This window comes from Pan troglodytes, chromosome 21, assembly GCF_028858775.2.
Source record: "Pan troglodytes isolate AG18354 chromosome 21, NHGRI_mPanTro3-v2.0_pri, whole genome shotgun sequence".
Lineage (NCBI taxonomy): Eukaryota > Metazoa > Chordata > Mammalia > Primates > Hominidae > Pan > Pan troglodytes.
This window is the reverse complement of record NC_072419.2, coordinates 51,219,680-51,241,825: the sequence shown is the minus strand read 5'-3', so window position 1 is coordinate 51,241,825 and position 22,146 is coordinate 51,219,680. Positions and strand designations below refer to the sequence as shown.

The 22,146-nt window shown below is 39.6% G+C and overlaps 1 protein-coding gene across 6 annotated transcripts in view; it reads right to left on the bottom strand.

The window, feature by feature from the left end:
- The window catches only part of STK4 (serine/threonine kinase 4), a 113,505-nt gene extending 92,003 nt beyond the window's left edge, over positions 1-21,502 (bottom strand). For 2 of the 6 annotated variants that reach the window (XR_010154010.1, XR_008541177.2), the window contains exons 1-5: positions 21,340-21,502; positions 15,759-15,839; positions 9,343-9,471; positions 5,973-6,087; positions 598-762 (exon numbers count right to left, since the gene is read on the bottom strand). Coding sequence is in view for 4 of the 6 variants with exons in the window: in NM_001280020.1 (NP_001266949.1) it covers positions 598-762; positions 5,973-6,087; positions 9,343-9,471; positions 15,759-15,839; positions 21,340-21,374 (525 nt within the window). In the remaining 2 variants the exon portion in view is untranslated. 6 annotated transcript variants of the gene reach the window in all.
- Positions 21,503-22,146: the final 644 nt, after the last annotated feature.

Sequence of the window (22,146 nt, the reverse complement as noted above, 5' to 3'; positions counted from 1 at the left end):
TATTTTTGCAAATTTTAGAGTATACCTGCCTAAAACTATTTCTATTTTTCTATATATACTTTCATATATACTTATGTAGAATCAAATAATTCTAGACTTCCTATTTTGAAAACAAGTTTTTTTTTTTTCTTTTTTCACTTCCATGCACTAGTTAGGCAGGAGAAGAATCAAGAGACTGTATCCTGGACTCAAACGAACAGAGTGTTTTCAGCACAGTAACTGCCAAGTACTACCTGGAAGTTGAATGAGATGATGTTATGTCTTAGTCAAGGAAAGCAGTTTGGACTTAATTTTTCTTCCTCTTAATTTTTCTTCCTTTTATAAATATGTTGATGTAGTGCACTAGAGTAATCTATCATTTCTTGCTTTACTTTTCATCTTTATAAAAGTTGAACAAAGTTAAGCTATGTGACCTGAACCCCAGGAAAAGATCTAAAATAACCCACTAACTAGCTCTTTTGTAACCTATTGGCAGATTCTGTGATTTTTTACTAATACAATTAAGTCAAGTATTATATTTTAAAAATAGGTAAATAAAAGGAACTGCTTCTCAGGACAGAAATGAAAATTATCAATACAAGTAATATTTTTACTTACTGTAAGTTGACCTGCTACCCCAAAATCTGCAAGTTTTGCATGTCCTTCTGTATTTAGCAAAATATTTCCTGCCTTGATATCTCGGTGTATTTTTCTCATAAAATGAAGGTATTCAAGTCCCTTAAGAGTTGACTGTAATATTGTAGCTATTTCATCTTCTGTTAACTGAAAAAAGAATAAGAAGTTCAAATTCTATCAGTTTATATCAGCGCATTAGAAAAAGGAGAAAAAATCAGATCCAAACCTTTCTTTAATATAAACAGATCTTATTCAACCTGTGAACAGCATTTGACTGCTTATACCATAGATACACTGACCACTCCCAAGGCTATATTTCCATACCAGATCTCCCCTCAATCAGATTTATGTATCTCCAACTAGAATACCTAGCCAGCATCATAAGCATAACATGTCAAAATCAAACTCTATGTCTATCACCTTACCCCTCTCCCTCTGATCCTTCCAACCTACTCCACTTCTCCCACAGTCCTCCCTCTCTCAGTAAAAGGAAACTTTATTCTTTCAGTTGCTCTGGTCAAAAACCTTGAAGTCATCCTTGACTTTTCTCTATCTTCAAAACACTGTATATCCAAATACACCCTCTGTAATCACCATGGTCCAAGTCACCATCGTGTCCTGACTGCACTATTCTCATAATCTCCTGACTGGCTTCTTTGCTTCTGCTCTTGACACTCTACAATGTATTTTCCACACAGAAGCTATAATTAAAATGTAAGCCAGAGTCAAAACCTACCAATGTCTTCCTAACCCACTTAAAATAAAAGTCAGTCCTTACCAAGGCTTTACATGATCTGCCTCTCAGCTACCTCTTTAACTTCATCTTTTACCACTTTCTACCTTGCTCAATCTGTTTCAACAAGGGCTTGCTTCCTTGCTGTTCCTCAAACACTCTAAGCACACTCCCCTTTCTGGGACTTTTCAACTGCCTATTCTCTTCATCCTGATGTCTATCCAGTATGCTTCCTCAGTTTGTAATCTGCCCAAATATCACCTCCTCAGAAAATGGAGAGGGCTTTCTTACTCCATTTCTAGCTCATACTCTATTCCCTTAAATTACCTTGTCACTGCAGTATACTACCATCTGACATATTACCCATTATTTATCTATGTATGTGATATCATCCCTGTTAGAAACACAAGCTCCTAAAAATGTCTGATTTGTTTACTTTTGTTTCCCTAATACCAATAAAGCCACCTGGCACACAGTAGGCACTGAAAAAAATATCTGTTGAACGATGATAAATAAATGAAAGTGAGAATGCTAGAAACTAGTATAGAATATCTGATCTGGCCAATATAGACTTTCTGCAGACCCGACACCAGTCCTAAACAAACTCAATCTATCAACAAACTGTTACATAGTTCCCCTTCTGACAAACACCTCAGATGTGAAATGGAGTGTGCTCTGGTGCAAAAACTGTAGGATTTGGGACTAGGAAGACGTAGCTTTTACTCTTGGCTCTACTTTCATGTGACTTAAGCAAGTTACTGACCTTCTCTTATTCTCTTAGCCTGTTTCCCAATCTATAAAATAGGAATATAACTTTTAAGAGTGTCATGAAAATCAATTAATATGTCATAATTTAACACCTTTGATATTATCAATCAATATTTAATAAGCACCAGGTCCTATGCTAATAATATGAAAAAAAGTCAAGCACAGTGGCACATGCCTGTAATCTCAGCACTTTGGGAGGCTGAGGCGGACAGATCACTTGAGGCCAGGAGTTCAAGACCAGCCTGGCCAACATGGCAAAACCCTGTCTCTACTAAAAATACAAAAATTAGCTGGGTGTGGTGGCAGGCACCTGTAATCCAGCTACTCAGGAGGCTGAAGCAGGAGAATCACTTGAACCCGGGAGGCGGAGGTTGCAGTGAGCTGAGATTGTGTGCACTCCAGCCTGAGTGACACAGCCAGACTCTGTCTCAAAAATAAATAAATAAATAAATAAAGGCTAACCGTTACTAAGTGTTTAATCCATGCTAAGCACTATGTAATCTCATTTCATCCTTATAACAACTAAATGAGGTAGAGGAACTATTATTATCATCATCATTTTATACATAATGAAGCTGAGGCACAGACAAGTTAAGTCATTTATGCCAAAGGTCAGAGAGAAATGATAAAGCTTTCACTAAAGTCCAGGCAAACACTACTGGCAAGGTAGTAGGCTAGAGTCTGGGGTACCTTCTATAGTGGAAGAGAACAAAGCTCATGACTTGACTTACCACCTCTTTATTCTAACCAGTTAAGTTAATCAGTTGAAGTAGCACTGCCTAATAGAAATATAATGGGAGCCACAAATATAATTTTTAATTTTCTAGTAGCCACATTGAAAAAGGAAACAAGCAGACGCAGTGGCTGGTGCTGTAATCCCAGCTACTCAGGAGGCTGAGGCAGGAGGATCACTTGAGCCCAGTAGTTCCAACATACAGTGACCTATGATCACACCACTGCACTCTAGCCTGGGCAACAGAGCAAGACTCTATCTTTGAAAAAAAAAAAAAAAAGAAAGAATTAATTTTGATAATCTGCTTTACTTAACCATATTTATCCAAAATATTATCACTCCACCATGTCATCAATATGAAAAAATCAAAGATTTTTGTTTACAATTTTTATGGCAATAATTCTTCAAACTCTGGTGTATAATTTATATTTACAGCATATCTCAGTTCAGACTAGCCACATTTTAAGTCCTTAATAACCACATGCGGCTAGTGGATATCATGGTGGACAGGGCAGAGTTATAACATTTGGCAAAATAACGTGTAGTAATTAAAAATCAGCACTTAGGCCGGGAACGGTGGCTCATGCCTGTAATCCCAGCACTTTGGGAGGCCGAGGCAGGCAGATCGCGAGGTCAGGAAATCGAGACCATCCTGGCTAACACGGTGAAACCACGTCTCTACTAAAAATACATAAAAAATTAGCCAGGCGTGGTGGTGGGCGCCTGTACTAGGGAGTACAGCTACCAGGGAGGCTAAGGCAGGAAAATGGCATGAACCTGGGAGGCGGAGCTTGCACTGAGCCGAGATCACACCACTGCACTCCAGCCTGGGCAACAGAGCGAGGAGACTCTGTCTCAAAAAAAAAAAAAAAAACCAACAACAACAACAAAAAACCAGCACTTAGTAATTAAGTTAAAATTTACTTAAATATATTAACCTACTATTACAATGGCAAAAAAAAAAAACCAAAAGTGCCATCAAAATTAATTTTGGACTAGTTTAAAATACCTGAAATAAATTGACTTAATGCTGCATATAAGAAGCCCTGAAATCCAATGTTTAATTCAATAAATTATTCCAGTTTTGGAACTTCTTTACATATATCTTATGTTAGGATACTATTCCTAAAGAACTTGCTATTTGATTAAGCAAACACACTAATTCTGAATAATGTAAATTAAGAAGATAGTATATGAATAATCCAAAAGTTATAACTCAGTTTTAAAATACCCTCACCTTATAATTTGTGTAGCACCTCACAATTTACAAAGTACTTTTACATATTTAAATTAATTTTCCCAACTTTGCAAATATGGAATACAGATATTATTATTCTTATTTTTCTTATTAAGACAAAAAAACCACAGGCTAAGATTTTCTCTGCTTCTCCACTTATCCACCCACAATCTACCCAGAAGTCAGTTATCTTTTTTATTTTTTGAAACAGAGTCTTGCTCTGCTGCCCAGGCTGCAGTGCAGTGGCGCAATCACAGCTTACAGCAGCCTTAACCTCCTGGACTCAAGCAATCCTCCCACTTCAACCCCCATCACACCCCAAAAGTTAGCTGGGACTACAGGCGCATGACACCACACTTGACTAATTTTGTTTTTCTTTTTTCTTTTGTAGAGACGAGGTCTCACTATGTTGCCCAGGCTGGCCCTGAACTCCTAGACTGAAGCAATCCTCCGCCTCAGCCTCCCCAAGTGCTGGGATTACAGGCATGAGGTACCACACCCAGCCCCAGAGTTATCTTTCTAAAACATACATCAGATGGCTCGCTCACTTGCTTAGAATCCAGCAATGGTTTCCTATAATACCTGGAATAAAATTCAAACTCATTCCCATGACCTGCAATATCTAATACAATCTAGCCCTGCCCACCTGCCAAACCTCATCTCCTACAGCTTCTCCTTTGCCTATTCCCTTCTAGTCATGGTAGCCCTTCTATCACTCAGACATGCCAAACTCATTCCAGCCTCAAGGTCTTTGCACTGGTTACTGCCCACCCACAATGTTCCTTCAGGACTCTTAGCTCTTTTTCGTCATTTGAGTCTTCCTGTAAACGTCACCACTTCTGAGTGACCTTCCTCAACTATCTACTCTAAAATAGCCCACCAGTCTCCACAACTTTACCATCACTTCATTCTCATTCATTTTCCTCATAGTATATATCATTATTATATCTTTTCTATTAATAGTTACCATTAATTTGCTTTTGTTGCCCTATTCCGAAGTACACTACCATGACAGCAGAGTTGTCATCTGTTTTATTTACTATTAGATCCTTCAGGCCTAAAACAGTGTTCAAGAAATATTTACTGAATGAATACATAAAGAGATTAAGTAACTGAACCAGAACTAGAACCCATGACTCCTAGGTCTTATACTGTAACCACAGTATCAGCAAATAATCTTTCATAAGGGGATTATTCTCTGATTAACAGGAAATACAGGAATTTAATTTGTGAACACAATAGGTAGAAGCAGAAACCCAAATCCAAATCCAAATTTAAACATTTAAAATTCATTCTATAACTAAGATCTAACAGTCATTTTCTTCCCAGTAAGAAATAACCAAAGCATGGTAAAAATCACTGGACTAAATTGGTGTCAAAACTGCCACATTGCCAGGCATGGGGGGGTCATACTTGTAATCCCAGCACTTTGGGAGGCTGAGGTGGGAAAATTGCTTGAGGCCAGGAGTTCAAAACCAGCCTGGGCAACATAGTGAGACCCCGTCTCCCCCCCCCCAAAAAAATTAAAAAACAGAACAAAACATTAGCTGGGCATGGTGGTACATGCCTGTAGTCCCAGCTACTCAGGAGCCTGAAGTGAGAGGATCACTGAAGCCCAGGAGGTAGAGCTATGACTGTAGTGAGCTATGACTGTGCCACTACACTCCAGCCTGGGTGACAGGGGACTCTGGTCTCTTGAAAAAAAAAAAAAAAAAAAAAGCTGTCACTCTTAGGAGACATAAAAGAATAAAGACGGAAAATAACCATGGAAAAGGGGAAATCTGACAGTCGTCTCTCTAGTAGGAGAATGCCCTGAAAAAGAGGCAGAGAAAAGAAGATGGCATAAGAAACTAGCTCAGTTGCATTGTTCTAGAAGGTAAACCTACCGTTTTATTTCGTAATCGAATGATATCAGATACAGAACCAGCCCCACAGTACTCCATAACGATCCATAAGTCTGTGTTCTTAAAATAACTGCCATAATATTTGACTACATGAGGGCTAGAGAGAGAGAGACAATACAAATTAATAAAATGGCCTTCAAATATCTCTTAATTCATGCTAGCAAGTATATACAAATTAATTCCTCATCTGGAAAGATCAATTATTCATAGTTAAGGATAAAATGGACAACCTCCTGATAAGAATGCAAAATGGTATAGCTTTTCTGGAGGGTAATAAATCACGAAAGTATAAAAAACTTGGTGGGTTCTTTAACCAGCATTTCTATGTCTACAATTTATCCTCAAAAAAGAATTATAAATGTTCAAAAAGTAACAGTTACCATCATAGCACTATTGACAAAAGTGGAAATTTAGATATCATCTAAATGTCCATCCAACATTAGGGAGTTTATTTAAGAAATAATGATACAGGGCCAGGTGCAGTGGCTCACACCTGTAATCCCAACACTTTGGGAGGCCGATGCGGGCGGATTGCCTGAGCTCAGGAGTTCGTGACCAGCCTGGACAAGATGGTGAAACCCTGTCTCTACTAAAATACAAAAAATTAGCCAGCCGTGGCAGTGTGCACCTGTAGTCCCTGCTACTCGGGAGGCTGAGGCAGGAAAATTGTTTGAACCCAGGAGGTGGAGGTTGCAGCGAGCCGAGATCATGCCACTGCACTCCAGCCTGGGCGACAGAGCAAGACTCCATCTCAAAAAAAACAAAGAATGCTATAGCCGTATAATAAAATATCATGAATCCATGAAAAATGTTATAGACTATGTGATAACATGAGAAGATATTGTGTTTACACAAACAAACAAACAAAAAAGCAGGCTACAAAACAGTAATTACTGTAAAACTCCAAAGTGATTTGGAAGAATATGTGTATCAAGCAGTATTTAAGAATGATGATTTCAGCCAGGCGCAGTGGCTCACATCTGTAATCCCAGCACTTTGGGAGGCCGAGGCGGGCGGATCCCGAGGTCAGGAGATCGAGACCATCCTGGCTAACATGGTGAAACCCCGTCTCTACTAAAAATACAAAAAAATTAGCCTGGCGTGGTGGCAGGCCCTGTAGTCCCAACTACTCAGGAGGCTGAGGCAGGAGAATGGCATGAACCCAGGAGCCGGAGCTTGCAGTGAGTCGAGATCGCGCCACTGCACTCCAGCCTGGGCAACAGAGTGAGGAGACTCCGTCTCAAAAAAAAGAAAAAATGATGATTTCTCCAAAGGGAAAAGTGATTTTCTTTTCTTTTCATTTGAATTTTTCTAAGAAGTCATATGTACTTTGTAATAAAAACATAGACACACTACAATCTATTATAAAGAAAAAATGTTCAGGATCAAACCTGGAATTTTAGGTCTCAAGCTGGAAGAGAGATACCAAACAAGAAATTTCAGAGAAAAATCAAATATCCTATTAAAATAAAATAATGTGCCCTCTGAGAGCTGCCAGCTTTAACTGGCTAGATTGTTATCATGGCCAAATGAAGTTTCCTAACAACTGATGTTAAAACCAAATTGGCTTCATTAACTCAGAACTCTTAGAATTTCCTCTTCAAACCTTGGGAAACATGCCAGTGACAAGGACAGCAAAACACACACACACATTAAATATTAATGAAAAAAGTGTCTAAGGTAAATATCAACACATTTACTCTCCTTGTAATACAGTACTGACAGGAGTTAAATACTGTAGGCCATTACTATCAAGTATTTACTACTGGAATATGTTCTCTATAGACTTGCACTGTTGGCTAGATTCTCCTCTACATATATATATACTTAGCCTGTCCAATTAGTCTATAAACTCCCAAAGCACAAGGACTCTGCTCTGTATTTCACTGTATTTCTTACAGTGCTTAGCACAGAGTAGACGCTTAAAAATATCTCTTCTTTAATTAAAGACATTTCCATACTCTGTTTGGAACACAGCTCCCGCACAGTCTATCGAAAGTGACAAAGTCCCAATTTGCCAAATGGAAAGAACTTCCAAAATGTATCTGAAAAAGGAGCAAATGGAAAACTGCCACCTTCATCTGGTCAATCCAATCAAGAAAAATGGGGATTTTATCTAGTAGACAGTAATCACAAAAATAGAAGGGAAAAAAAAAGGAGGGAGAGAAAAAAGAAAGGACTACATTCCCAAGTCTGTGAGACTGAAAGGCTTCTGGACTAATTTTTTGGTAGGTAGCCCCACCTAAACCCTAATGTAGAAGTTTTGCAAACAGCAGGTACTAAGTTGATCTGCTGACCAAAAAGCCTTCAGAAGAATGAATGCAGCTTCAACTGAGAGAATTTCTCACCCATCTTCAGCTCCCTAGAGCTGGCATTGCCCCTAACTTTGTGTTTGTCTCTAATCTAAATAGTGCTGGGGAAGCCTGCTCTATCAGTGACCAACCCATGTTGTCATGGAATTTCAGAGCAAACCACGTGGTTTTCTGTGGTTGTCTTTTGGTCTGACTTCCTGCTTACAACATTTGACAAATCTTAGTTCCTCAAAAATAAATACGTAGGTACTCTCAGCTAGAATAATTTTTTTAATGTGAAGGAACAAACAGTAGTATATACATAACTACTCTTTTTTTTATAGATTTACCTGATATTCTAAGGTTTCTAGAACTAAAAAACATTTGAATTATCTGTTCTTGGCTATCTCTGCAGAAATGTTTTCTCAATAGGAAGTAAAAAAGATCATTATCACACACACACAAAAAAGCAAGCACCACCTTCTGCCTCTTCTTCCTAGTTTCTAAAAGGGCTCACTGAAGAAAAGAAAAAAGCCAGGCATGGTGGCTCACTCCTGTAATCCCAGTACTTTGGGATTTGGCCGAGGCAGGCAGATCATTTATGGTCAGGAATTTGAGACCAGCCTGACGAATATGGTGAAATTCCATCTCTACTAAAAATACAAAAATATTAGCTGGGCGTAGTGGCACATGCCTGTAGTCCCAGCTACTCGGGAGGCTGAGGCACAAGAATCACTTGAACCTGGGAGGTGGAGGTTGCAATGAGCCGAGATTGCACCACTGCACCCCAGCCTGGGCGACAGAGCGAGACTTTGTCTCAGAAAAAAAAAAAAGAAAAATTGAAAAAAAAAAAAAAAACACCATGCATAAAAATTACGGAGGTTTAGCTACAAAAACAACCATTATCATCATATTTTTTTCTGAAAAGAAAATGCACAGTGATTCCATCGAATTCTCCCTTCTGCAAAATATCTAAGTAAATGTGTCTCTAGGTATCAAACTACACAATCATAGCTAATTCAAAACCACATTCTCCCCAAAGGAAGCCCACATGCCTTTACCTGTCACATTGCTGCATTATAGAGATTTCTTTGATTATCTCCTGGAGGTCTGATTCCACAGGAACTTGCTTAATAGCAACAATCTGGCCGGTCTCTTTATGAATAGCTTTGTATACGCTGCCATAGGACCTATACATTTGGGAGAAGAAGAACATTTATAAAGTCAAAGCAAGCCAAGATATAAGAAGTGGTAAAACACAAGCAACTGATAGTTCTAACATATATCCCTAAGTGCCTAATACATATACACTTGCAAAACTAAGATAGCTAAAATACTTTTGGGGAAAAAACTGCCATGAGAACTACAACAAAATGGCATCTTGAAAGCTTCACATTCAAAACTGTAATGAATGTATTCTTATGAGATGGTAATATAGTAGCTGCCATGCACTGCATGCCTGCTATCTGCTAGAGACTGTACACCATCTCAATTCATTCCTACAAAAAATGAAGATGAGACGATTATCCCTATTTTACAGGTAAATGTAAAAAGGTTCAAAGGGGTTAATGATTTGCCCAAGGTCACATAAGTTATCAGTCCAGGATTTGAAACCAGTTGTGTTATCAGTCCAGGATTTGAACCCGGGTGTGTCTGAAAACAAAGCTTACGTTGTCTCCCCATCTATACTGGGGTACAATATGGAAGTGGCAGTCTTTGTTTTATTGTATTCACTCTAGTACCACAAGATCTTTCTGTCCTTGCTCCTCTTACTTACAATAATACTTAAAATATTATGGAAACTAATTAAAATCTAAGCCTGTTTAATATTAGTATCAGGTAAACACAGCACACACACTCTTTGCTTCCTACTCCATCTTCCCTTAACAGCTTAATATCAAAATAAAGTTTGTGTATCTAGTCAATTTGGAGGCTACAGATCCACTAGATTTTGAAAGTAAAGAAGCTGGATTTGAGTCCTACCAACACTACATTTAGCTATCATTTACACCTTATTAACCTTGTTGTACCTGAATTTTCTCATCTGTAAAATGACAATAAACAAACTACCTTACAAGATGTGATGGTATCTCATTTGTGATGGTCAAATGAGATACCATCATCACTTTATACAGATAACATTTTCATTGGAATCCTGGGCAGCTGTCAGTGAAATAATACTGAGTAAACTGTCTTTCATATTTCCCAACACATCTGTATCTTCACACTGTCTTGGTGAAAAAAAAAATCAAAATAACAGTGCCACCTACTATGTCAAAGTAGAATACTCTAACTGCCAAATAGATGCTCATGAACTGTTTCAATGTGAAAGTAACATAAAACTTTTTAAGTCTATGCAGAGCACATAAAAATATTTCCATTCCATTAGAAGCTGTCATACTTGCAAAACTAGCATAATGATCCTTAAATATTACACCAAATACTTTTTGCCAGAGAGAGGCAACTGTTGAGCATGTGTCCCTTCTTCCTTGCTAAAATAACTTCCTAATTTGTTACAGTGGTGATGTGCTTCATCCCAGGAGATATACCATGGTAGTCCAAGCCACTCACAGAATTCCTATTCCCTTCTGCCAGTGACTGAACTAGTGGCAAACATGTCGCCCAGTTCTGGCCACTGAAATTTGAAGATAATTCTGCTGAAAGGTTTCTGGGAAAGACTTTCTTCCCTGGTAGGAGACAAGCACACAAGAAGGCCCATTTCCACCTGCCACTTCCCTTCTTTCTTTGGTTACTGCCATGTGAGGGATGATGCTTGAAACTAATGCAGCCATTTGAGACTATGAGAATTACCCAGATGTCAAACCATTGTCAAGCCAATTAATGGCTTCTCGAATCTCACACCCCCAGATGTATTATTTAGTTCTTAATGTCTTTATTGGTTAGCCACTGTTTGTTGGGTATTGTTACTTCCATCCAAAGGCATTCTTGATAAATTAGCTCCTGTATGTCTGAAACTGTCTTTATTTCACCTCCACTCTAGAATGATAGTTTGGTTGGATACCGGATTGACAACAGCTTTCCCTCAGCACTGTTGTTGCAGTGTTCCAACATCGACTGTGGCTGAGAAGTCAGCTTTCATCAGATTATCATTTTCCATGGGTAATCTCCCCATAGTTTTTAAGGTTTCCTTCGTCCTTAACAGTCTACTATTCTACTGTAATGTAACTAGGAGTTGATCTGGCACTTCATAAACTTCTTCAATCTGAGGGCTCGTGTCTTTCCTCAAGAATGAAAAACTCTCAGGATTATTATGTGATTATTTCCTCTATCACTTCTAGGATCTTCTTTTAGAATTCCTACCGAAACTGTATTAGACCTCCTCAATCTATGTTGTCTTCCTGGTTTCCAACACTGTATTTCTGCATGTTGTGATCAGTCTCATTTCTATCTTTCAATTCACAAATTCTCCTTTCAGTTTGTCTAGTTTACTGTTTATCCAATTTATTGGGCTTTTAAAACTTCAATTGTTGTAGTTTTCATTGTCAAGATTCCCAACTTTTTATCTGCCTTTGGGCAAATATGTTAATAATCATGTTAATAATCTGATGTCCTTTTTAAAATGTTATCTCCTCCTTGATCTTTTTGAAAATTGTAATTATATTAAATTGTTTTTGAGATTGCTCCATTATTTCTTTTTCCTTCAGTGTGAATTCTCCCATTCTGCTGATTATCTCATGGCAGTAGATTTCCTTGCATGGATTTCATTTTCTCTTGAATGATTTTCCTCTATACCACACTCACTGTCGATGATTTCATGGTTTTCTCAGTACAGTAGTCTGGGATACACAACTTAAACCAGGTCTTATATTCAGAGTTTGGGGTTTTTGCCCTTCAAGATACCATACTTAAATACAATCCAAGCTCAGTTCCTATTATCGAACCAGTATATCCATTTTTTCCCTAGGCCACAGGCAAATGACACTTTCTGGTTGTGGTCAGGCAAATTCATTTCAGCTTTAGTTCACAGATGGAGAGCCGAGTTCCAGCCCCCAACTTCATGCAGGAAGCTCAAATGCAATCTCCTGACAAGGGTAAGGCATGCTTTAGTCTCCGCTGATTATTTAGATTTCTTTCCTATCCCTTGTCCATAGCTGTCTATATATCCTTATATTTAAAATAATTTTCACTCATTATTCTTATATATTAGAAAGTTCTCTTCATACACTCACTCAGCAATCTTGACCAGAACACTCTTCATACCTCCCTATGCATCCTGATAGCAAGGAAAACTCCGATAGCTCACATGAAATTAAGATTCCTGATTCCATATACTGCATTTACAGTAATCTGAAGGCAGGGATAGGGGGTGGTTAGAAGATTTCAGCAATCATACTCACAAGCAAGTCCCTTAAAACTTGATTCCCTACAACAAAATGAGATTATTCAATGAATTACAACTGACAGCAGAGAATGGAGAAGTAGGTGTTTTACATAAGCCATGCAAGGCAAGGATCTATGTAGAAAAATGGAAATACCACAGTATCTGAGGCCAAATTAATCAGATACAAGTCTTAACAATAGCACTCATTTTTTATGAAACTATGGGCAAGATGCTTTTGTTATCATTCTATGATAAAAATTCAAATGAGTCAATGTGTACAACTTTAAGTAGAAGAAAAAAGGTGCTAGGCTCCACTTGAAAACACTTCCCAAGTGCTCTCCACTCATCCTGGTCTGGAGCTTTGGCTCTACTCTGCCACAGATCCATATGATCCTCATAACACAGAATGATTGCAGCCTCCAGAATCCAACAGTTTTTTTAGCCATAGCTCATTTCACAAGATACAAGTCAGTGAGAGTTCACAAACCATTCATCCTCCCGAACAATTTAAGAATAGCATTGGCCAGGTGTGGCGGCTCACATCTGTAATTCCAGCACTTTGGGAGGCTGAGGCAGGCAGATCACAAGATCACGAGATCAAGACCATCCTGGCCAATACGGTGAAACCCCATCTCTACTAAAATACAAAAAATAAGTCGGGCGTGGTGGTGTGTGCCTATAGTCCCAGCTACTCAGGAGGCTGAGGCAGGGGAATCGCTTGAACCTGGGAGGCGGAGGTTGCAGTGAGCCGAGATTGTGACATTGCACTCCAGCCTGGTGACAGAGCAAGACTTAATCTCAAAAAAAAAGAATAGCATTGTGTCACACGTTTGGAAAAGAAGTGCAGTGAAGGTCTTCCTTCAAAATATTCCTAGTTAAATGAGGCTTGCTTAGGTTCATTCAGTCAGAATAACAGAAATCCAAGAAATACCAGAAATCTGGTATTATTTAGAAGAACAATAAGGTGATAGTATGGGAAGAAAGATCTGAAGCTTTGTTTTCTCCCTGGTGATATCTTCATAGGGAAATTTCCACATTCCTTGCAGAAGACATCCATAGATCTAAAACGCAATTTGTCCAGGTGCAGTGGCTCACGTCTCTAATCCTAGCACTTTGGGAGGCTGAGGCAGGAGGATCACTTAAGGCCAAGAGTTCAAGACCAGCCTGGGCAACACAGTGAGACCTCGTCTCTACAAAAATAAATAAACAAATAAATAAAATACAATTTAAAAAATCATAATTAGCTTATTTTTTGTTTACATTATATTTCTGATATATTCTCTGTCTATAGTCTTCCTTTGACATTCCACAAACCCAATCAGCTCAAATAGAGCTACCTATAACAACACCTAAAAATACTTTAAGACTTGACATGATGAGGTCTTGAAAATGCTTCAGTTGATACATTTAAAATAGAATAGCAATAGTTGCCACTTACTGAACATTTATTATTGTGATAAGCACTATACTTTACCCCAATTACCTCAGGTAATAACACAACTCTATGAATTGATATATTATTATCCCAACTTTACAGATGAGGATTGTGAGCCTCCAAAATAGTAAGCAATTTGCTTAAGCCCACTTGTCTATTATGACCAGTAAACAGTAGAGCGAGGATTTTAACTCAGGTCAGCCTCACATTGTAGTAGTAAGAGCAAACTGTATTAGAAATGAGAGAAATAAGTTACATAGTCAATTATGCCTATCAGTCTTGACCTTATTCTAAGTACAACTTAAGAGCATTGTTAGATTAAAGGTCACAGCCTTGCTGCCTTAGGGAAAATAGCAAGGATGGCAAGCTAAAGCTGAAAATGGCAGGCAACAGATGTAGAGGGACTGTCATTTCCCCATACCTTTAATGATGCCAGTCAACTGGCAGTCTTCAGATTCATCTTGGACTTGTCTTTTCACAGCACAGCTGGTGTGTCATTTTTACTTCCCTTCTCTGCTTGATTTCTTGCTGGATTCCGAAGAGTATTTTTCCAACTTACAAAAAGACGATGACTAATGTTTTTTACAAGGAGGTAAATCATAAAAAAACCATTTCATGTAATCCAGGATTGGGTTTAACGTTGTAAATCTGTCTCCTAACATAAAAAATACTAAACCCAAAAAATAATCTAATGACATAAAGGAAATGATTTTAAAGAGCATATAGTCATCAGTCGGTAGTTGTTTTTACAAGTTAGTATGTCAGGTCTTCCCTTGATCCAGAAATACTCCCAAGGGATTAAAAATACAGACACACACACACACACAAACACGAGTGCGCGCTCGCACACACATAGGCTGTCTCTGAAAGACACACAAGAAGCCGCTACCCTTGGTGATTCTGGGTGGCTAAGAGACAGAGAGAGGTAGGAGGCAGTTGTTTTTTTTTTTTTTATTGTATGAGTCTTAATATTTTTTTAAATTTTGAATCATATGATTGTATCGCCTATTCAAAAATTAACAAGAAAAACTTAAGAAATGGTGTCATTAACATTTTAATTTCCTGGTCATTACAGAAGAAGGAATAAATACACAGGATTGAATTAAAATGATATATAAAAGTATAAAAATTATGTAAACTTAATTGTATCATGAAAGTCAATGATGGTCACTGCACATTACTAATATCATTTCATCAGTATTTTATAAACGCATTAACAAATCTGTGTTTCAGGAAATCCACTGGCTCCCAACCCAGGATTGGGGATCTCCTAAGTAGCTGTGAAGGTGGTGATAGTGCTTAATTTATTTACTATATTTCACAAAGGTGCAAATATTAAAATACTAAATTACATTGATTTTCATTGAAACAGTTATTGCATACCAATCAGAAATTATGAACAGCAAATTAAAAAGTTTCTTATAGAATTATAATCTAATTAGTGCTATCTGTTAAGTAGATAAAATCATACAGATCCTACAAAAGAGAAAACAATAGATATTCTTCGTGTTAAAAAGACCAGGAATCACTAAATCTGTCTATAATAGGGATTGGAGTAAAGCGAAGAAGGACATCACAAGCTGTAAATTTACCTTCCACCCCACCTAGAACAATGCTGAAAGGTTCATATCCTTCTGCTTCTTCTGGGGCAGGAAAAAGACTGGGACCCAATGACCTACCTATAGTTTCTTTACACTCACCCTTCTCCAAGTTTCTCTAAGACATCAAATACTTCTTCTGGTTGTTTGGTTAAACTATCTTCATCCAACTTTTTCAGCTGCCTGTGAATAAAGAAATATAAACACAAAATACATTTTATTTGCTAGCAACTAGAACATAAAATATATATTTTTTTTATAATTAGCATCTCAGGAACTTCTCTATACAGACTTCACTAGTTAAGACTGTTTTAAGAAACAGGGTTTCTTGGGAGGCCGATACAGGCAGATCACGAGATCAGGAGATCGAGACCATCCTGGCTAACATGGTGAAACCCCGTCTCTACTAAAAATACAAAAAAATTAGCTGGGCGTGGTAACGCACGCCTGTAATCCCAGCTACTCAGGACGCTGAAGCATAAGAATGGCGTGAACCCAGGAGGCAGAGTTTGCAGTGAACCGAAATTGCGCCACTACGCTCAAGCTTGGGTGACAGAGAGAGACTGTCTCAAAAAAAAAAAAAAAAAAAAAAGTCATGTGGCTGAAATGCTGTAGATTCAAGCATTCGATGTATCCTTCAAAATCTATTTAAATCTTGAGATTTCATGAATTAAAATGATGTAATTATCTCTTCAGAAAAGGTGTTTAATGTAAGGTAACTATGAATTGAAACATAACTATGAATTGGACTGCAGACTAAGGAAGACACGGGAAACCTTTGCTCTTCCATTAGCAAGTTTTTTGTAAGTTTGTCAAAACACATAAATTCTGTAGGTATCACAGAAACAGAAAGTGGAAAGTGTACATTTAGATATGATCAAAAGTGAAAAATCACTAGGCAGCTGTGAGTTTCAGATATTCTCACAAAGACCTTCCTATGAGTAGATACATACCTTTGACTAGTCCCAAAAATCAAAGGTACTTGGCTGCTCACAATTTCCAGATAATTCAGATTTCTGACTATGCTAGACAATCATAACAAACATGGGAGGTTATAAATTAACATTTTTTTAAAACTCTGAGATCTCTGAAAATTACTAATGAGCTTAAAGAAGGAACTTGCCAAGGAATGTGTGTGTGTGTGTGTGTGTGTGTGTGTGTGTGTGTGTGTGTGTAGTCTACACAATGGCTTCCTGAAACTACAAAGAACAACAAAGAATAGAGAGCTGAGGAAACGGTGAAATATGGAAGTAGTCACACTGGAGACTTCTTTGTAGAAAAAAAAAGGTTTAGACTAGCTGGATAATATCAATTATTACAACAAAAGACTTAAATACACACACATACACACACACACACACACACACACAAATGTGTACCTTCCTAAATACAACAGATTAAAATTAGAAGACAAAAATAAAACAAACCAACAAAAACCCTGACCACATCAAGTGTATCTACCAATAAACACTGATCTCAAAAGGACAATCTTATAGTTTATGAATATCAAGGACTATATACTAGAGAAATGGAGAACTGCTCCAAGTCAAAACTGCCTTAACTTGATATCAACAGAACAAAATGATCACAGTGACCTTTGAAAATCAAAAGGTCCTAAAAATTAAATACCAATGACATCATAAAAACTCCTACCTTCAAAATGAAAAGGGATGAAGCGAAACTCCTCTTAAACTTCAGAACTGAAACTTCTATAAACTCAGAAGTCAGAATGAACATCTCATATGCCAGGGTTTTTTTGGTAAAGTCCTGAATTGTAATTGTATAAACATTGGACAATACCTCACTTCTCAAGTATAATCAAAGTTGTATAAACAGCTTATACAAAGGAAGATCAAGTATGTTTCTTTGAAGTGTTGACTCTCTGTGGTTTACAAAATGCAAAAGTCACTATTTCAACTACTTCAGGGACCACAGCGTAACAAAGGAAATTGCCACTGCCTTGAGATAGACAGCTGCAAACCTCTGATAATACTTTGACAAACTTTTTTTTTCTTTTTTTTTAATTATTATTATACTTTAAGTTTTAGGGTACATGTGCACAATGTGCAGGTTAGTTACATATGTATACATGTGCCATGCTGGTGTGCTGCACCCATTAACTCGTCATTTAGCATATGACGGCTCGAATACATCTTTGAAACAATCTAAGTGCTTTTTTGTTTGTTTTTGATCCGGGGCTATTAAAAACAACTTGAACTTAAGGCGCTATTACATCTCTGGTGCCTGATAACCAAGAGGTGGTCAAAATATATTTGTGAAATGGATTCACAAATGTAATGATGGGAATCACGAATTTCATCAGCAATCTTTGAATTATCACAATAAAACAGAATTTCACCTAAGAAGTATTACTGAATTATCAACATTTCTATAAAAATATTTTGATAAGTCATTCATAATAATATTTTATACCATGACTCTTCACAGAAAAAACACTATTACCAAAACAGCCTGACTCTGATAATACAGTTCTCTTATCTGGGACTTCCCAGGTTCCAGACGGTTTCAGCACTTGCTCATAAATGAACAAGCCTGATCAACAGAGCATCCATGGACCAAATACTGGTGGATGCTCCTCTCCTAAGTCAGATGGCCATGTGGATGGCCAGCATCCCAGGAATGCACTCTACGCCTTCCACTATACCATTAATCTAATGGCAACTCATTTTTTAAAATTATTAACTCCTATATGAGACACCAATCTGTCATCATTCACTTAATCACATACACACACAAATGTCAAACTCACGAACACAAAGGGCATTTCCTGCACTGGGGTTATTGGAAACACATGCCATCTGAATTTCTGAAAAGACACCTGTATCTTTCCAAACACAAGTAATGGTGTCTATGAAGTAGTCACTTACAGGTCTGGCTAATTCTCAAAGCTTTCTCCCATTTCAGAACTCCCATAAAGTTCATTTTATGTGTAACTATTTCTTTTTCCACACAGAATTTGATATGGATTACAACAACTATACATGATAAATGGACAAAATCTTACATAATAAAACTGTGTCCCCAGCTTACTCCAATTCATATGCTGAAGTCCTAATACCCACCACCTAAGAATGTGACTGTATTTGGAGACAAGGCCTTTAAAGAGGTAATTAAGATAAAATGAGGTCATATGGGCATGCCCTAATCCAGTATGACTGGTGTCCTTATAAGAGGAGATTAGGACACTGACAGGTACAGAGGGAAGAACATGGAGACACAGGGAGATGGCCATCTACGAGTCAAGCAAAGGCGTCAAAAGAAACAACTCTGACAATGCCTTGATTTCAGATCTCTAGCCTTCAGAACAGTGAGAGAATAAATTTACGTTGCTTAAACCACCCACTCCATGACACTTTGTCTTGTCCTGATAAACTGATACACGTGATAATAAAATTGATCTGCTTCAAATTAGGCAATCTACTAGTTACAATGAGCAGGGAATCACCAGCCACTTCAGAACCCAGTCCTGCAATGCTCTTCTCTTGTGCTTTTAATACATTTTTTAAAATCCAAAAGGTACAGGAATGAGCATGCCAAGAAACTTTAGTCCTTTGCTCAAGATTATGTAAGACAAGGCAAAGGGGGAAACAAAACTCAGATTCCTAATCCTCTTTTCAATTAAACCAAGGCCTCAGAGAAAGAAACCAAGAAGAAAGAATGAACATAGTTCAGAAAGAAACATAACTAGTGTGCATTCATAATTGGATCACTATGGTACTATAGTAAATATCTGCTAACATACACAGAGACCTGTGAAACAGGGGTACTTTTAGAGAGGCATCAGAGTGAGGCAGTTAAGAGCATGGCCGGGCCCGGTGGCTCACGCCTGTAATCCCACCACTTTGAGAGGCCAAGGTGGGCGGATCACGAGGTCAGGAGATAGAGACCATCCTGGCTAACACGGTGAAACCCCGTCTCTACTAAAACTACAAAAAATTAGCCAGGCGTGGTGGCACGCACCTGTGGTCCCAGTTACACAGGAGGCTGAGGCAGGAGAATCGCTTGAACCCAGAAGGCGGAGGTAGCAGTGAGCCGAGATTGCGCCACTGCACTTCAGACTGGGCGACAGAGTGAGACTCCGTCTCAAAAAAAAAAAAAAAAAAAAAAAAAAAAAAAAAAAAGAACACGGACTTTGGACCAGACCCCATGGACATTAAAATCCTAGCTCTGTCTCTTACTTGCTATGACTTCTCCCAGCAAATCACTACCCTCTGTATCTCAGTTTTATCATCTGTAAAACAGACATATAGGGATATCTACCACACAGGATTGTTGTGAGGTTCAAATGAGTTCAAATGAGGTTTTTATGGTTCAAAGATGGTCAAATATCAGCAATTTCATATGCTTCAGCAGGAGACATGGAAAGCACTTAGAACAGTGCCTGGCACCCGGTAAGTGCAATATGAGTGTAATAATCATTACTATTACAGTCTCAGCACACTACGCTAGGGTGAATCCAAAGCCCATCCCAACCACCTATTTGCCTTCTGCAATGTTTGTGCACCTCAAACATCCCCAAGCTCAAACAACCCCTAAGAGTGCTGCCCAGGCAGTCAATCCCTTCTCTTCACCTCTTGGTTGCCCTGCACTTCCACACCCTGAACACTTCCTTCTTTAGAGCTCATTCTGCTGCAGGAAGTCAGACGTCTCTGTGAAATAGAAGTAACCACACTGAACCTCAGAGAAGCATGACTCCTTCGGTCTCTAGTCCCTACTTTTCTCCAGATGTGGCAGAGTGGCAAAAGACCCGGGATGTCCGCAAGGGAAATCCAGGAGTTGAGATTTTCTAGGATCAGCCACCATCCTGATCTTGAACTAAAGCAATTCCAGGTACCACTAGGATCTGGTGCTGATATTCACAAAACAACTGAGGCCTGAAAAGGGCACAGTCTGGCAGGGTTCAGTGACCCGGAGTAAAGAAGGAAACACGTTTCCCAACTACTCTGGACCTCAGTCTCCCCATCTCGAAAATATCCTCTTATTTCCTTACCTACCTCCCAATGTCAGGTTCTGAAGAGCTGAGGAGGATGTGAAGACCATTAGGAAGACACTGAACATCAGTAATAAAAGATGCCATCCTACAGTGGGGACACCACCAACAGCATCCTCTGAAATGCTACCCTCCACCATCCCCTCCCTTGCTAGACCCTCAACCTTTCCTCGCATGCTTTCAGCCTTAGGCGCAAAGCTTTTCCCCTCCACAGATCCCCCCACCGCACCCCTCAAGTGGGACTTCAGACCCTTAGAAAGTCCACCCGGCCTTCCTCTTGGCCAGTTCTCGATCCACCCCCTTAAAGAGATCCCTCACAGATTCTCACCCTGCTTCAGCATTCGCCCCCACCTCCGTGAGTCCCTGCTTGGATAGCGTTCCCCCGAGTGGCCCGGCCTCAGCAGGTACTCTCCCTAACTTGTCCCCACGTTCCTCAGCACAGTCTCACCACAGCGAGTGCTCCCTCTAACCGGTCCCAAGTCTAACCTCCTTAGCAGATGCTCCCCTCAGCCGGACCCTCACCCACCAGACGTCCCCCCCCTCACTCAGCAGGTGCCCCATCGGCTGGGTCGCTTCGCTCCGGGAACTCCCACACAGGTGTCTCCCCTCAACCAGTTCCCGCCTTTTCTTCCCCTGACCCCACGCCCGTCCTCTTAGCCAGTGGCCCCTCACCGGCGCGGCGGGTTCCTCAGCTGTACCGTCTCCATGGCGCTGCCGGCAGCCGCCCAGACCCGCTCACTGCTCCATCCTCCCGCGGACCTCCTGAGCCCGCCCCGCAGACCCTCCCACACTTCCGCTTTCCGCCCCTACCGGAAGCGGAGCGCGGCGCGGGAGCGGGGCGGAGCCACGGTCCTGATCACGTGGTTCGGGCGTGAGTCTTGTGGCGCGGTGGGGCGCGGACCCGGAACCGCCAAGTGGTGAAGGCGCCTCCAGGCGGTACCCGCTGGTCTCTAGAGTGTCAGCGGCGCTGTCTTTCTGCGATACCGGAGCGCACAAAATACTCGGTCCCCAGGCCGAGAACGCACCTCTACCTGGGTCCGGGGTCCCATTTCACACACTGAGATGCGTGAAGCGCCTCCTTTAGAAGAGCTGACAATTCTTAGCAAACCAAGTTTTGCGTGATTTTGGCGAGGCGGCGCTGCCCCAGGAACGCCTGGAGGTATTTGTGGTTTTCTGCCGCTTACCTGGTTGAACTCTGGTCCCAACGGGCCCCCTGCACATTTTCTCCTAGAATGCTACAGAGCATCAACGCGCAAATTGCCCCACTGTCTTTCTTAAAGGCCTCCCCTTTAAGTCAGTTTGCAGACATAAAAATAAGCAACATTAATTAAGCATTTGCCGTGTACTTGTCTTCATATATTATCTCATTTAATCCCCTGTGTCAAGCCGATAAGGTCATCCCTGTTTTTATTTAATGATTTAACACAGTCCCTAAACGTTTTCAGTGCTTTACCTCATTTAATACTCCTAACAACCTAG